This window comes from Botrytis porri, assembly GCF_014898465.1.
Source record: "Botrytis porri strain MUCL 3234 chromosome Unknown BPOR_006, whole genome shotgun sequence".
NCBI classification, from domain to species: domain Eukaryota; kingdom Fungi; phylum Ascomycota; class Leotiomycetes; order Helotiales; family Sclerotiniaceae; genus Botrytis; species Botrytis porri.
The window spans coordinates 2,064,925-2,078,941 of NW_024066080.1; the positions used below are offsets into that span (position 1 = coordinate 2,064,925).

Sequence of the window (14,017 nt, forward strand, 5' to 3'; positions counted from 1 at the left end):
TTCACTTCACAGACCAACATCACAAAAATCTACACCTGCAAACCCCTCCCCCCACTACAAATCTACAAGCACCCAACTTTCACACTTCCAAGTTCCAACCCCTCGCTAACCAAGTATCTAGTAACGAAATTATATACACACCAAAAAAGATTCTCTAAAGATACTTCTTTGAAAATAATCACAAATTATATTCGAATATAATATAAATGGGGTTATATATATAAATTTTCACTATTTAAATCTTCTCATCATAAATTTGAAACATAGTATTGATTAAACAATAATTAGATGAATTTTGAAAACGCTATTGATATTTGATATGTGTAAAGAATTTCGTCCACATGGAGAGCCAACTCAACTCAACCCCACCATCCATATCCATGTCCATGCCTACCCCTCCCCTCTAGCAAAAAGAAAAAGAAAAAAAACTCTTCAACCCCTCCCTCCCCTCCACTCCACAACAAACCCACAAACAAGCAAAAACAAAAGAAATTTGACCTACGCAGGGATCGAACCTGCAATCTCTTGATATCGACGAATCGTAGTCAAGCGCCTTGCCATTGGGCCAGCAGGCCTGAAGAACTATAGAAAGGTTCTTGTTGTTTGTTGACGAGTCTGGTGAAGTTTAAGTCTATATTGTAGTTTTGAGATAGGAGAGAAATCAAAGGGAAAGAGAAGGATGTGGGAAGAGGATACCGTATCAATGTCTGGAATGCGGATGAGTCACTTGTTTGTTATATCTATCTTTTATGATTACTCATGTTTCTTACTTGGATACTCTTTATTTATATACTTCTTTCCGCTACAGGAGATTTTACGATAAATTTGAATACATAAAGGTCAGCATCAGATACTGTACCATACTATTGATGCATCTAGCCCTCGCTGATCCGGATATTCTTTACATCAACCTTGCTCATCAGTCTACTATGTCTCGTCATTACATCTTTGAGATCTATACAATCCCTCTCACTTCAATACATCCCACTTCCAATCATCAAATCACATTGCATCAGTAAAACACTTTCAACTGGGTAGGAAGACATTGTATTGTAACTATCCTATTCTATTCCTTTTCCCCGAAAAAAAAAGCACAACCACCACCATCCATATACAGTCGACCTGGTACTTGAAAAATAAAATAAGAAAAAACTGCGCTATTCGCTATTCGGCATGCTGCAGGGTTATCTTGGTTGAAGAAAGAAGAAGAAAAAGATTTACAAAACATATTTTAGGTACAGACAATAAAAGAAAATTTTGACTGCTAAAGTCCAGGTGGTATCTCAACTCGCGCTCTCGCGCTCTCTCGCTCTCCCTCTTATTCTCTTTTGGAATCTGGGTCTCTCTCCTCCCCTCTCTTCTCCCCTTACGACGCAATGCAACATAAAAACACTAATGCGTGTGAAGAGCCTCCATACGTCATAAATTCCTGCGTGAAGCCCTTTCCTTCTAAGATAAAAAAAATGGAATGATAAGTCAATGAATGCTGATGAGGTATATTACCAAATAATGACTATCAAAGTCATGAGAAAGTGTGTCAAAAAAGGAAATATTCTTATGCAAGAGAGTGACGATTGTAATTATTATTGTCCATAGGTTGCCCAATGTCCATGAGCTTCTCGTAGAACTGAATTGTGTTAGTGAATATGATCGAAATAAGAATAGACATCAACGTACCACTTAAAGTGTGTCCCTGACCGGCTCGATCCTCACACGCAATTTGCAGCTCACCACCTTCCAAGAAAGCCAAAACAACACTGTTTGGTAATTCTTGCATATCAACATCGGGTATTTCAGGAGCTCTAAATTCACCAAGGTGAAATCTCCGTGTTGCTCCTTTATCATTTCCACCAGCTGTGATAATAAGAAGTCCTTGAGAATCCAGGATCATTGATCTACGCTTCCACAAAAGACTATCAGGAAATTGAACGTTGACATCTCCAATGTCATGAGCAATTGTGGGCGAGGCTCCCAAGGATGGTTGAGATGGAACAAGTGAAGACTCCGAATCAGGAAAAAACGGAGGTTCTGATTCCTCACGAACTGTAGGTGAGATAGCATGTGCAATAGCTTTGCGACTTGAAGATAATGATGAAGACATACGCTTCATCATACGACTTGCACGGCCAGACTTTTTGTCCGACTTCTCATCATTCCCGGAAGATGCTGAGCTAGCTGTTGGTGGTGGAGAGAATTCGGAACGATCAAGACTACGACGACTGCTGACGGAGGATGGTCGAGATTTACGAACAGGGGATGTAACATCAGCGTAAGAAGATTTTGATGGCGACTTAACAGTCGGAGAAGATGCGAAAGGCTCGATAGTAGAAGAACGCCGACGCTCGGAAAATGAAGAACGACTATCGTTAATGAGGTCTTTGACCATTGCGATAGATGATCGTCTCTCATTGTTAGTAGTTGTGGTAGTTTTAGATGACGTTGATAAACGCCTTTCGGGTACGGTCTCTTTCTCTTTTGGAGGACTAGAAACCGCCATCTGGTGATCTATGATCAATGGGGATTCTGTCAATGGCGAAGAGTTATAATCCGAAGGATCTTTGCCAGCTTCTGGCTTTTGAGGAAATGGTTGATTAGGATCTCTGACGATGCGAGCGGTTACCTGGACAGTCTCAGGTCGAGATGGAGTCGACTTGAGGTCAGAAACAGGAGTCGGTTTCAACATAGCCACTCTTTTCTGAACCGAGTTTGATCTTTCACGTCCTTTAACAACTTCTGGTGACCCATCTCTCGATACACTAGGAGTTGGTGTATTCTTGTTCAAGGAATGTGTACGTTCGGCAATAGAAGGAGCTCTCGATGGAACGAGTACACTACTTTTTCGAACAGAAAAAAATGCAGGCGATGCAGATGGATTTGGGCCCAATGTGGATGGTGCTGCAGAAGAGTCGGGAGCTAGATTTTGAAATTTTTCAAAGGCCTTAATTCTGTTCGCAACACCGGATCCTACACTGATCTTCTTAGGAACAACGGGTGCTGCGGCAGGTTGCATGCTTAGGCGGTTCAAAAAGTTTGCAGATGCCGAAACAGGTCGAGAAACAGGTCGGTCACCACCAGGCATGGCCGTAAGAGGTGGAGGAATCGGATTAACTGATTGTAATGGACTTGAAACAGTTCGTGAAAATTTGATCTCATTTTGCGTAGGTTGTGGAAACAAAGGACTAATTGGCGACTTGCCCACCGACATAGGCTTTGCATCTTGGATGACTGCAGACTGCAGCTCATCCATAAGTTCATCATCTGAGGAGAAGTTATTCTCAGAGTTAGGGCCACTTTTATCGAAACTAGTTCGAATGGGCTCAATATTATGGATTTTCTTCTTCTGTGATAAATTGTACCCAGGGTCGAAAGGACTATCCTTAAGAGGCTTGTCAACTATGTTGAAAACAGGCTCACTAGCGGAAGTTTGCAAAGGCTCTTCAGGCGCTTCATATTTGGTATTTTGTTCTTCGGCAAGGGGAGAGGTGGCGACCGTGAGATCATCCTGTATAATATCTTTGGAGACAGAGTGACTAGAGTCGCTAGCTAATTCCTCTGTGCCTTTAAGTTGGTCGGGATTTATGCTTTCGTCGTCTAGCTCTGGGCTTTGAAGTGATATCGTTACAGCTGGCTCGTTTCCATTACTTTCTAATAAAGTAGTAGGGGACAATTCTGAAGCCATATTGTCTTTCGTCACCACCTTTGTAGAAAGTGCTTCTTGAACGGTTTCATCCGTGGACTCCGAGATAGAAGACGCTCTTGTCGATTCTGCTTTTTCCGAAGGCCCAATGGGCGAGACCGGGTAGGAATCGGATCTTGTAGCGTCTGAGTCGTCCGTTCTCATAGCGAAGCTTGTATCGAGGGCAATCGCGGATTGATCTGCTTTGGCCATATCAGTCAGCAAAGCCAAGGTATCTTGAATCTCCTGTGGAGCGCCTTGTGACGTGCTAGGGCCTAGGGCAGAGGGTATCTCGAGATTTCTTGGAGACGTCGAGGGAGTTGGAGAAGTGGGTGGTATTTGCGCAGGTGAACCAGCACTCAATTGCCTCTTCCGCATTTCCATAGCCTTCATAAGCCGTGCCTTCTCTGGCGTAATTGTTGGGACTTTTGCATTGGGGGTGGTAGAATTCGTTGACAATGTTGTTCGAACCGAAACCCCAGAGCTGGTGTTTGGTCGTCCACCACTTGTATGAGGGCGAGAAGGGAATGACGTGGGTAGAGTTCCATTTTCAGGAATAGAGGGTGGTGACAAACTCATACTGGGTGGCTCTTCAGACTCCTGCGAGTTTAAACTCGCCCGCCCCTTTTTTGACCCTCCCTTTGTAGATGCTTTCAACCCCTGTGGAAGTGTTGACACTGGACGACAGTTAGGGGCTCCTCCAGATGTAGTCGTTTTGCCAACATCGAGAGAGGGGCGAGGTCCAAGTCTAACTTTAGGTCTGCCGGTAAACTCGTGAGATGTAAGGCTGTACAAATCAGGTCGTGCGGACTGAGAAGATGTCCGAGGTGTTTCGTCAGTGGTTGTGATAGGTGAGAATGATCCAAGTTCAGCTTCACGCGGTTCCCTTGGAGGAGGCGGAGATGTATCAAGATCGAATGTCAAAGGTGCTTTGGAACGTGGTGGAGGAGGAGAAGTTTCAAGATTGTTGTCCCCTTCTACAACCATAGAAGAGAAAGTAAATGAATTTGGCAGATCGGCCGGCAGGGTGGTCGGATCAACTGTTGGCTGGGTGCCCGATATTGAGGTAATAGTGTGTGCAGTAGGGGGGCGCTCCTCCTGAACTGTGGATTGTCGTTTGGTTCTAATATCCTCCTCCTCGTCCTCTGCAATTTCCATTAAACGTCGTCGGCGCAAAGAACTCGTCGAAGATGAAACGGATCCCGAAGCAGTGTGTAGTGAACAGGCGGCAGACAGGGTCGTATCACGGAGCTCTTTCGCAGTGGTTATTTCGAATATCGTATGGTAGGGAGCGAACTTTTCGGTAACAGCATTAAAATGAACAGTGACGCGAGCTATCAGATTATCAGATTGTTAGAATTTAGAATTTAGAATCCCGAAAGTGAGATTTGTTTGAGCGAGATCAACAACAAGGGAACCCACCTTGAACCAGTCTTGAGCATCCATCTGGCACATACTTGATGACTACGTTCCGTCGCCTGTATCGCAGAAACCCGAACAACGGCGATGGTTCTTCATATTGTCCAATTTTATTTCTTATTTCCACAATTCCGCCATTGCCACGACCCATTAATTCTATTTCGTCTCTCGAAGCATACTTCAGCAGGAACCTACACGACGAATACAATATCAGTCTACTATATCACGGCGCACGCAGAGCAATAAGATACAAGATGTTGAATATAAGCATACCATCCTCCGGGCTCAGCTACCGCCGCATCGTATGCTTCCTTGACCTTCGCATCATCCAAGCCATTCAACGACATTTCCTTGCGAGCCTCGTCGAAATTTGTTGTGGATCAGGGTAATTATACCAATCTTCCGGTTTAAACATTCGATTCAGGGGTAATCGTATCTGTACATGATATAATGTAACGCCGCTTCATCTGTCAACTGCGCGATTGGAGGCCCAAATAAATTGGCAGATTCCCAAAAAAGAAGCCAGAACCCCAAAATATCAAAAGCAAGAACCAAAGCAAGGGAAGGGAAAGGAAAAGAAAAGAAAATATTGAAGCCGGTCGTGACTCGTCACTGTACAGAAGCAAGGTGTGTTAAGGACTGACTGACTGACTGACTGAAGAAGCAAGATGGATTATCGGAAATTATTAATAAATGTTCCAAAAGTTAGAAGATTGGAGAGCAAAGGTACCCAAGTAAGTAAGGTGTTTTTGTGAGGGGGTCTGCGCTTAATAAATGGTTAAGATGCTTCGAGTAAAGATCTTTGACAATTCCTTTTTGAGGAAAGATTCATTGGTGAAGTTTGTTGGACCCTTGGAGATGGCTCTCTATCATACTTTTTATATACGCCTCCACATCTCAAAGGATACTACCGGTAAGTATGGTATGTATCTAGCAACAAGTTTGACGTCGTTGATGAGAGATCTAGGTGATCGCTTCAAATGTGCTCTGTATGTATTGACAAGTATCAAAATATCACCCCCTTTATTGACTACAGCCAAACAGAAAGGTTGTCTCCCCCGCCTTTCAGATAAGTACCTACAGACAAGTATCTACCCGGTATCTCTCTGGGGATTATTCATGCGATTTGAAAATGTAATCTGTGTCTGTTCGTGTTCTGTAACAAGTGTTCGTCCGAAGGTGCACAGATGAATCAGATTGACCAATAACTGAGTCTAATTGTACTTACTGGACGATTTTGTGCAGAGTAGCTACAAGCACAAGCCGTCTCAATCGACTTGATTGGTAGCTGACATTCTACTCACTACCTAACTTGCATATCTTTCAAGCCATCTCGGTTCGATACGAATGTGTAGTTGATAGATACGTATTGTCTTTTACATCTTCAACCTAACTCCTGTAGTACCGGTAGGCATCTACTGCGTACATTCTACGGAATCACACATCCAAATCCTCACCCTATCAAACCCCTAGTGAGTCTAAAATACACCACAAGTTCACAACCCACGTTATCTACACGAGATGACAATTTAGTTGAAGATCTGCATCTTGGGTAATTGTTTCATTTCTCACTACATCCACTTCTCTCTATCTGTCACTTAATAATTATTTCGACTACAAGTTACTCGGTACTCAGACGGGTCTCTTTTTTATTACAGTGGCCGTGCTAGGAACGAAAATTCGATCGATGTCAAATCATGTACGAAGTACTTCGGATTTTAAATATGACTTCAGGTCGTATTTTACGAGTACCACCATACCTCTATTTCGCATCATATTTTTTTTTACATTGGTTGTTGTTGAATGATCCTATCTTGCAACGTGTCTTTATGAGCATTTAATCTTACAACCTGTGAAATCATGATGTATCGGCCACGGTGATTATTTGGTACAAAGAAGAATTGAATAGTGCTTTTATTAACAATCACCATCATTCCCACCTTGCCTGAAGTGCATCCTCGTAAGCAGCCTCGCTGCGGCTCTCCCATTGACTCTCTGGATCAATCCGCGAATCTTGCGGACGGCGATTGATCATTAACCCTGTGAACTTGCATTTTCCAGCGAAATCACACGTGAACGTGCCTGACAAAGACTTATCCTTGTCGTTAAAGGTGATACTCTCCAACCTTTTATCAGAGCCGAGTTGAATTTCTCCCTCGCCAGTCTCCTCGCCTCTCCAGCGATATGGCCATGTAGGTCGCCTGGCTGTGGGCTTATCGTTGGCTCCAAGATAAAAGGCGCTTTCTTTGTATTTACTATTACTCGCACCGTCTTGAGAAACGTCACTCATCATGACATCTCCATCCTCATCTATTGAGGAAGTACTTTGTCGCTTTCTCTTTCTATCGCTAGTCTTCGGACTGGGCACATCAGTTGGTCTTTCAAATCGCATGATGCCCTTATTGCAAAGTTAGCTATTGAACACCACGCACGAGTCTACAATAAAATCATACCTCGACAACTATAAAATTGAACATTGCAAACATTTGATGCCTTCCATTTTTGTTTTCCACATAAATGTCAAGGATAAGGTCCGAGTCTTTCTCTCCCCATTCTTCTTCAATATTTGGGCACTCTATCACATAAGAACCTCGAACATCCCATAGACCTTCCAACTCAGTTGTGCTTGAATTGGCTCGCGCGCCGCTAGCCGATGTCCGTAATCTTTTTGCAGCTGGCTGTCTGTGAGCGACTTCATCTTCACCATCGTCCACGAACAGGTCTAAATGAGTGCTAGCACTTCTTGTAGACTTTACAGCTGTCTGTTTTCGGGGGCCTGGAGAGACTGGCCCCGGACTTTCTGGATTCTCAGTATTACTATCGAAAAATATGTCTAAATCAGTGCTAGTACTACTTGCAGACTTTATAGCCGTCTGTTTTTTGGGGGCCCGAAGAGGTGGTCCCGGAAGGTTATGACTATAAGAATCACTATCGGAGAACAAATTATCATGTGCGGCAGTGCTTGGCGCAAATTTTCTAGCTGTCTGTTTTTTCCGTGGTAGTGGTAGTATTGGGCGTGCTGACTGAGTTTCGATTTCATCAAACACATTGTCGTGCGTTCCTGAACTGGGTACATATTTCCTTGCTGTTTGTTTTGGTCGACCTCCAGGGGTTTTCTAAGAAGAAATAACTTAGCTCCTATTTTTTACAATGATCTAACATAACATGGAGTATATTTCAACTTCAGTATGACATAGCAGAAGTTAAAAATACCATATATAGGGCCAATTTTATGCAGAAGAATTGAAAACATGACACAAAAAAAGGCCAAGCTATTCCAGGCAAGATGAAGGTTTTTCCAATATCACGATGATGCAAATGTGAACCAAATGATAATTATGAGAATGACTTTCGAACCCTTTTGCTCCGGCAAGGCAATGTGAATGTCCAAGTTATTTTCGATGATTGGAGGTACCCTTGAGGGAGAATAAGGGGTTGCTAACCGTCCAATCTCAGCTCAGAGAATGGATGACATTGCATTACAAATTTCGATCATCTGTATGGTACTACCATTTGAAAAAAAAAAAAAATAAGTCTTTGTCGCTTGTTTTTCTCTTACCTTTGGTGTATTTTCCTTGGACCAAGTTGTTGCTCGTTCAAGCTCATGCTTCTGATTCAATACAGCATCTGTAATTCTCCCCACTACGACCCACTGATCTGGAGAAGGTCGTGTGTTACCCACCTGAGGGGCATCCACTAACACAGACTCCAATCCCATCTTGTACGCAGCTTTAGCTAGGGCAGTTTTATGTTTATTCTTAACAATAATAATGTCCGGCTTTGCTACTTCTCCCGTGGCACTGTTCGGAAACGCTTCGTTGAGGTATCTCTGTGGATCAGCATCAGCCTTCTCCTCGGCAGTCTTCAAGTTTTTCCAATTGCCATCCCTCGCAAGTTTGTTTTGCTTCTTGAAATCCTTGTTCAATTGAGACTCTGCGGCCTTAAGCTCTGGATCCATTTCCTTCTTCGCTGCTCCCAACCTCAACTGCAAATCGGCGATGGATCCAGTTTGTTTCAATCCTCTGAATGCGCATTGGGCTTTCCACCAACCTGCTGGTTTCGTTCCAAGACTGTTGCCTGGCTTTTGGCCTTTGGGGGCTATAAAATTTTCGACGTGGGGATCGTAAGGATGGCCATCTTTGCGTAGACCTTCTCCTCTGCATGTATAGGTGACAGCCTTGAATCTATGTTCAAATGGCGGGATGACAATTGGATATAGGTCGGTCATGATGGTTGCAACTTGGCGAGGCTAAGTCCTTGGTTGATTCTCGTCAATGGCCGTAGAATGTGCGTCGCATTTATGTATAAGGTTAACTTCGAGATTTTGCTGTGAGAAGTTTCGCAAAAAGAATACAAAGGAAATTAAACCAGTGACCATAACTAACACCAATTGAAACACCCAAACATCGATATTCAAAGAAAGTACAAAGAATGAAAAAATGTAATATTTGATGGCTGTTTTGGACATGGAAGCCAGGGGATTTGAAGTTTCGACAGCCTGACGTCGTTCGTTGACCAGCCTTGCCGCTAGCGTGATCTCTTAGCGTGGCGGGCACCAAAAAATCATCAGGCCCGCATAGCTAGACAAAGATATAATCCACCATCAGGGAATTGAATCTATACTGGCATACCACAACCCATCCCTTTCCCTACGAATATAAAAATTAAAACTTCGCAAAGATGGTTGAATTGACAGAAGTTGAGGATGAGTCCTTTGAGCAAAAGCAAGCTGGACCATCTGAGGATGATTACTACACGGATACTGGTTGGTCTTACAATTGATTGCGAATTCATCTACAATTAGCTAATGAACGCTCAACAAAGATTCCGAGATTTCCTCTGACGAAGAGGACAATGTCGCAGATGAGGAGACTTTCGCAGACCGCATAAGTGCCCTGAAAGATATAGTACCAGCATCTACTCGTTCATTCATCTCCAGCAAGGTGGATGCAACTACAACTTGGATCAAATCGGGCTTGATGTTTGGAGGCAAGACTTTATTTGTTGTGAGCACAAGTGCTTTGTTATTGGGAGTTCCATGGGCATTGGCATTTGTGGAGGAGCAGCAGGTAGTTGAAATGGAGAAGGAGATGAAGATGAGAGAGATGGGTGGAGAGGTGCGTTGCTCAATCCAATTCAATCGCATTTCATTTGGAATATTTCATACTGACATGGCTCACAATAGTTACTTTCCTCGGGCACAGATACAGCAGGACAGTTGAACGCTCAACTTGGCGCACAACAAGGAAAGCCAGCATTGTAATGAACAAATCTGCTATGTTGCGAGATAAAGGAAAATGAATCTGGATTGGGGAAGATATGATAGCATTGTACATCAGTGAGTGGCTTTTGGGGTGGGCGCATGATTCAGAAGGTTTACGGCCACAAAACCTGTGTATTTCTAGTTCTTCTCACCTCATGAACAAATAATTACTTCAGTAAATACTCGAGTACAATTACAAATCCAGTTCAATGTCACATGCAATAACCAAGGGTCCAAGTTAAAGTTTTTTCTTATTTTGCAGATATTATGGATTTAGCCGCCTCGTCCGCCACTACGCCCAATCACTCAAATAGATTCATACTTTGAAAACATTACATTTATATTTCATTCCCCCTCCATAGTTTCGGATTATCCTGAAGATACAAATAAGATAAAAGCTCATAAAATTACACGTCTAATTTAATATCAAAATAATGATTGTCTGAATTTATATCGGATATTGAAAAGAAAATGTAGTTTCGCTATCCCAGTTTTCCTGTTGTGGAGGCTGTTTGGCCAAAGTGTTATCCTGGCTAATTCATGATAACGCTTTTTCGGGCACGTAGAGACAGCCTAACGGAATTGAGTGCTTTCGAACTCATTCCTTAATTTGGCGCATGAATCAACCATCTGAGATCGTAGAGAAAAAGTACCAACCAAAAGCTGGCTTACTAGTTCAAGATCCTATACATAACAAAATAGATTTCATGCATGATCTTTGCGTCGTATAGAGTAAAGACTGCCCGAAGATCTTCAAATCCGGCACCTTGTTTCGCTTACGTAGTGTATACCCCTGTGTTGGAGTCGAATGTCATGGCGGCTTAAGCAAGGTCCACTTCCCCATGTTATGCGTCGAGCAACTCGTACAATCTTACCGCTCAAAGTGAATGTCTGCTCCTCATCCCACAATCACACCAACTTCTCCGAGTTCTTCTTGATCTGTAAGCGTTTTGCCCAAACTATATTATTCCGACTACAAGTGAATCTCCAACCCTCGTCTTAAGATTACCTACTGCAATCTCTCTGAAATCCTCCTAATCTGCGCTTGTTTCAGCAAAGACTATTATTGTACCACTACAAGTGAATCTTTCACCCCTCATCTCAGGCCCGCTGGAGTTTCTCTATATTTTTCTTGATTCGCAAAGTTAGTTCCGCCATAATGTCGAGAACACCTCTATTCCTAAACTTTACCGGAGATTCAAGCCGGAATCGTCAAATGTCGTGGTTACTGGCAAGTTCATCAAGGAGGAAGGAGAGAAGGTAAAGTCAATATCTGAGGCGTTTATATATGCAAAGACCTCTGGCTAACAATAGAAAAATAGATGGCCTCTAGTACTTAGGTTCTGGAAAGGAAGCGTCCATAGTGGTAAGATATAATAGTGAACTACTTTGAAGAGAAAACGAGACTAACAAGTTCCCTATGCAGAGGTTATCTGGCCTGTTGCCATTCTTTCTGCTATCTCTGCTATCGTCGTATATCTGAACCAACACATCAGCAGCGATGTTACGCTTCCAACCAGCATTGTAAGTACTCTCCACAATCTAGACGTTGGAATTGATCATTTCGGACCCTCCCATGCGGCTCCGCTTAGTTGTGGTATGCCAAAATCAGTACCAAATATTTTTGAGTCTACGAAGATCAACAAGATACCATTTTGAGATTATGATCAATTTTCAATTGTGATCCAGCACTTCATTCAGTTTGAACAATCTGAAACCATGGGTTAAAGTTGATTGTCCATGCATAACAAGGTGAGGGTTCACTTGCACGTGACTTAAAACGCGGTATGGTAATACGCGAGTGTCACGTGTATGAGGACCCTCAACTCATGCTTAAGACTTTGATGACAGATCAAGAACACACATGATATTTAGATAGATTGGTCCCGAAAGCTATGCCAAGGCTAGACAGAGCCGTGCATCTAGTCATATACACAGAGACTTCAAAAATAGTCTTACAATAAGGTTGAGAAAATAGTGTCTAACTGAGTGAAGGTCCCCTCACTATCCATTGTCGTCGGTCTAGAACTCGTGTTCCGAAATCAAACAGCATATGCAAGGTTTTGGTCGGGACGTTCTCATTTCGCAACTCTCACAACCTCAATTAGATGTCTCACACGACACTTACTTGTACTTGTTCCTGCCCCCGCTCCTTCCGATCATCAATACGATTCACCGTTCACACAGAATGAAGGCAGTACGGATAGCTCAGCATATAAAGATTTTGATGGCGGAGTAGATAGAGCCCAGCAGCCAATTTCCAAAGCGCTTGAGGTAAAGACAATCGAGACAGTCAAGATTATGATAGCGATGTTGTATACGGTTAAAAACCACTTGAGAGCAGATTGGGGCGTAGAACTTAGTTCAGGAACAATGATGACTGAAGAGGGCGAGTTTTCCTGGCCAGCAGAATACAAGGATCTGCTGCCACAAGGCTTTAAAGGTCATGAACATATGGGATTGGGTCTCACACTTCAGTTGAGTACCTACGTTGAAAAATTCGTCAACACTGGTTGCAACTTGTAAGTCTGCTATTCATCCTATTTTTTTTTGAGACAATTAAGTCCTTTCTATTTATTCTCTTGTTCTGAAATTCTAATGGGTCCTTTACACACAGGAATTGGTTCAACAATAGTGCCTCGGCTCAGATGCTCGCCAAACTTAACGAACTCGTCGCAGCCTACGGCAACATGGAAGTAATTAGACTTGCACCTACACCCGTTGCGCACCTCATCCACAGTAAACAGACACTAGCCCTCTTCTGTAGCATACTGCCTTTTGCTATGGCTGCAGAGATTGGGTGGTGGACAATCCCCCTCGTCGCTTTCGTAGCCTTCGCCCTCTACGGAATTGAAGGGATCGCCCAATGGCACGAAGACCCCTTCGGAACAGACAAGATTGACATTAATATGGACGACCTTGTAGAAGATGCTAGAAGAGAGATTGAAGTAATGTTGGAAGCTTGGAAAACTCAGGGACTAAGCGGACATGGAATTTTTACGCCTAAGTTGAGCACACCATTTACACCACGAGCTGAATATGGTACTCTGGGCTGAGAGAGATGTGAATGAAACCACTGAAGCTCATACACGATAAAGGGATATGAAACTGATATGGGAGCATTGAAATTGTATTTTTGGGGGGGTCTTATATCGATTCTCGGCGGCATTGGTCACGTGAATATCACATTGAAGGTAGACAGTATTTGAAGGTGGATCAATAGCTTTTGCTATTGGCCTGGGAGCACTGTTCATTGTTACAGATTGTTTCAGACATTCAAAGGTTGATATTCAAGCATTGTTTTTGGGTGGTAGATTTCCTGGTTCGTTGCATCTAGTTTCCGGTACACTAGACGAAGGATGAGTCAAATTGGTTGGAGAGCATTGCTTTTCACTTGATGGGTCTTTAGAGAGTCAATTTCTTTTCGAATGTCATCTAGAAGCAGGACAATCTGAGGGTTTAAGTTATAGTTTTTGGGGAATTTTACTGGTGATTGTTCAATAACTAAATTTGCTTACAACTCTTTCCGGCTCTCCCACCTCATAGGCCAACATTTCAGCGTAGTCTCATTGGTATCTTGGTAATCCATCAGATTGGGTGTGATTTTGATAAATTGATGTCCGCTTGACGACTACAAATCATGACAAAGCCACATGCGT

The 14,017-nt window shown here is 43.0% G+C and overlaps 4 protein-coding genes across 4 annotated transcripts; 2 read left to right on the forward strand and 2 right to left on the reverse strand.

The window, feature by feature from the left end:
- Positions 1-1,030: 1,030 nt before the first annotated feature.
- EAF01_005128 (uncharacterized protein) lies at positions 1,031-5,818 on the reverse strand. Its single transcript, XM_038913383.1, has 4 exons — positions 5,369-5,818; positions 5,099-5,286; positions 1,678-5,010; positions 1,031-1,627 (listed from the first exon to the last, which is right to left on the reverse strand). The coding sequence occupies exons 1-4, from the start codon at positions 5,440-5,442 to the stop codon at positions 1,584-1,586; spliced, it is 3,639 nt and encodes a 1,212-aa protein (XP_038771469.1). The 5' UTR covers positions 5,443-5,818; the 3' UTR covers positions 1,031-1,583.
- A 1,207-nt stretch (positions 5,819-7,025) lies between these two features.
- On the reverse strand, positions 7,026-9,323 carry EAF01_005129 (uncharacterized protein; the record flags this gene model as incomplete). Its single annotated transcript, XM_038913384.1, has 3 exons — positions 7,026-7,493; positions 7,549-8,211; positions 8,655-9,323. 3 exons carry the CDS (start codon positions 9,321-9,323, stop codon positions 7,026-7,028), a joined length of 1,800 nt encoding a protein of 599 aa, XP_038771470.1.
- A 452-nt stretch (positions 9,324-9,775) lies between these two features.
- EAF01_005130 (uncharacterized protein) lies at positions 9,776-10,358 on the forward strand (the record flags this gene model as incomplete). The annotated part of the gene is made up of 3 exons (XM_038913385.1): positions 9,776-9,860; positions 9,920-10,212; positions 10,281-10,358. 3 exons carry the CDS (start codon positions 9,776-9,778, stop codon positions 10,356-10,358), a joined length of 456 nt encoding a protein of 151 aa, XP_038771471.1.
- Positions 10,359-11,517: 1,159 nt separating this feature from the next.
- Positions 11,518-13,414, forward strand: EAF01_005131 (uncharacterized protein; the record flags this gene model as incomplete). The annotated part of the gene is made up of 5 exons (XM_038913386.1): positions 11,518-11,618; positions 11,681-11,724; positions 11,785-11,882; positions 12,354-12,880; positions 12,976-13,414. 5 exons carry the CDS (start codon positions 11,518-11,520, stop codon positions 13,412-13,414), a joined length of 1,209 nt encoding a protein of 402 aa, XP_038771472.1.
- Positions 13,415-14,017: the final 603 nt, after the last annotated feature.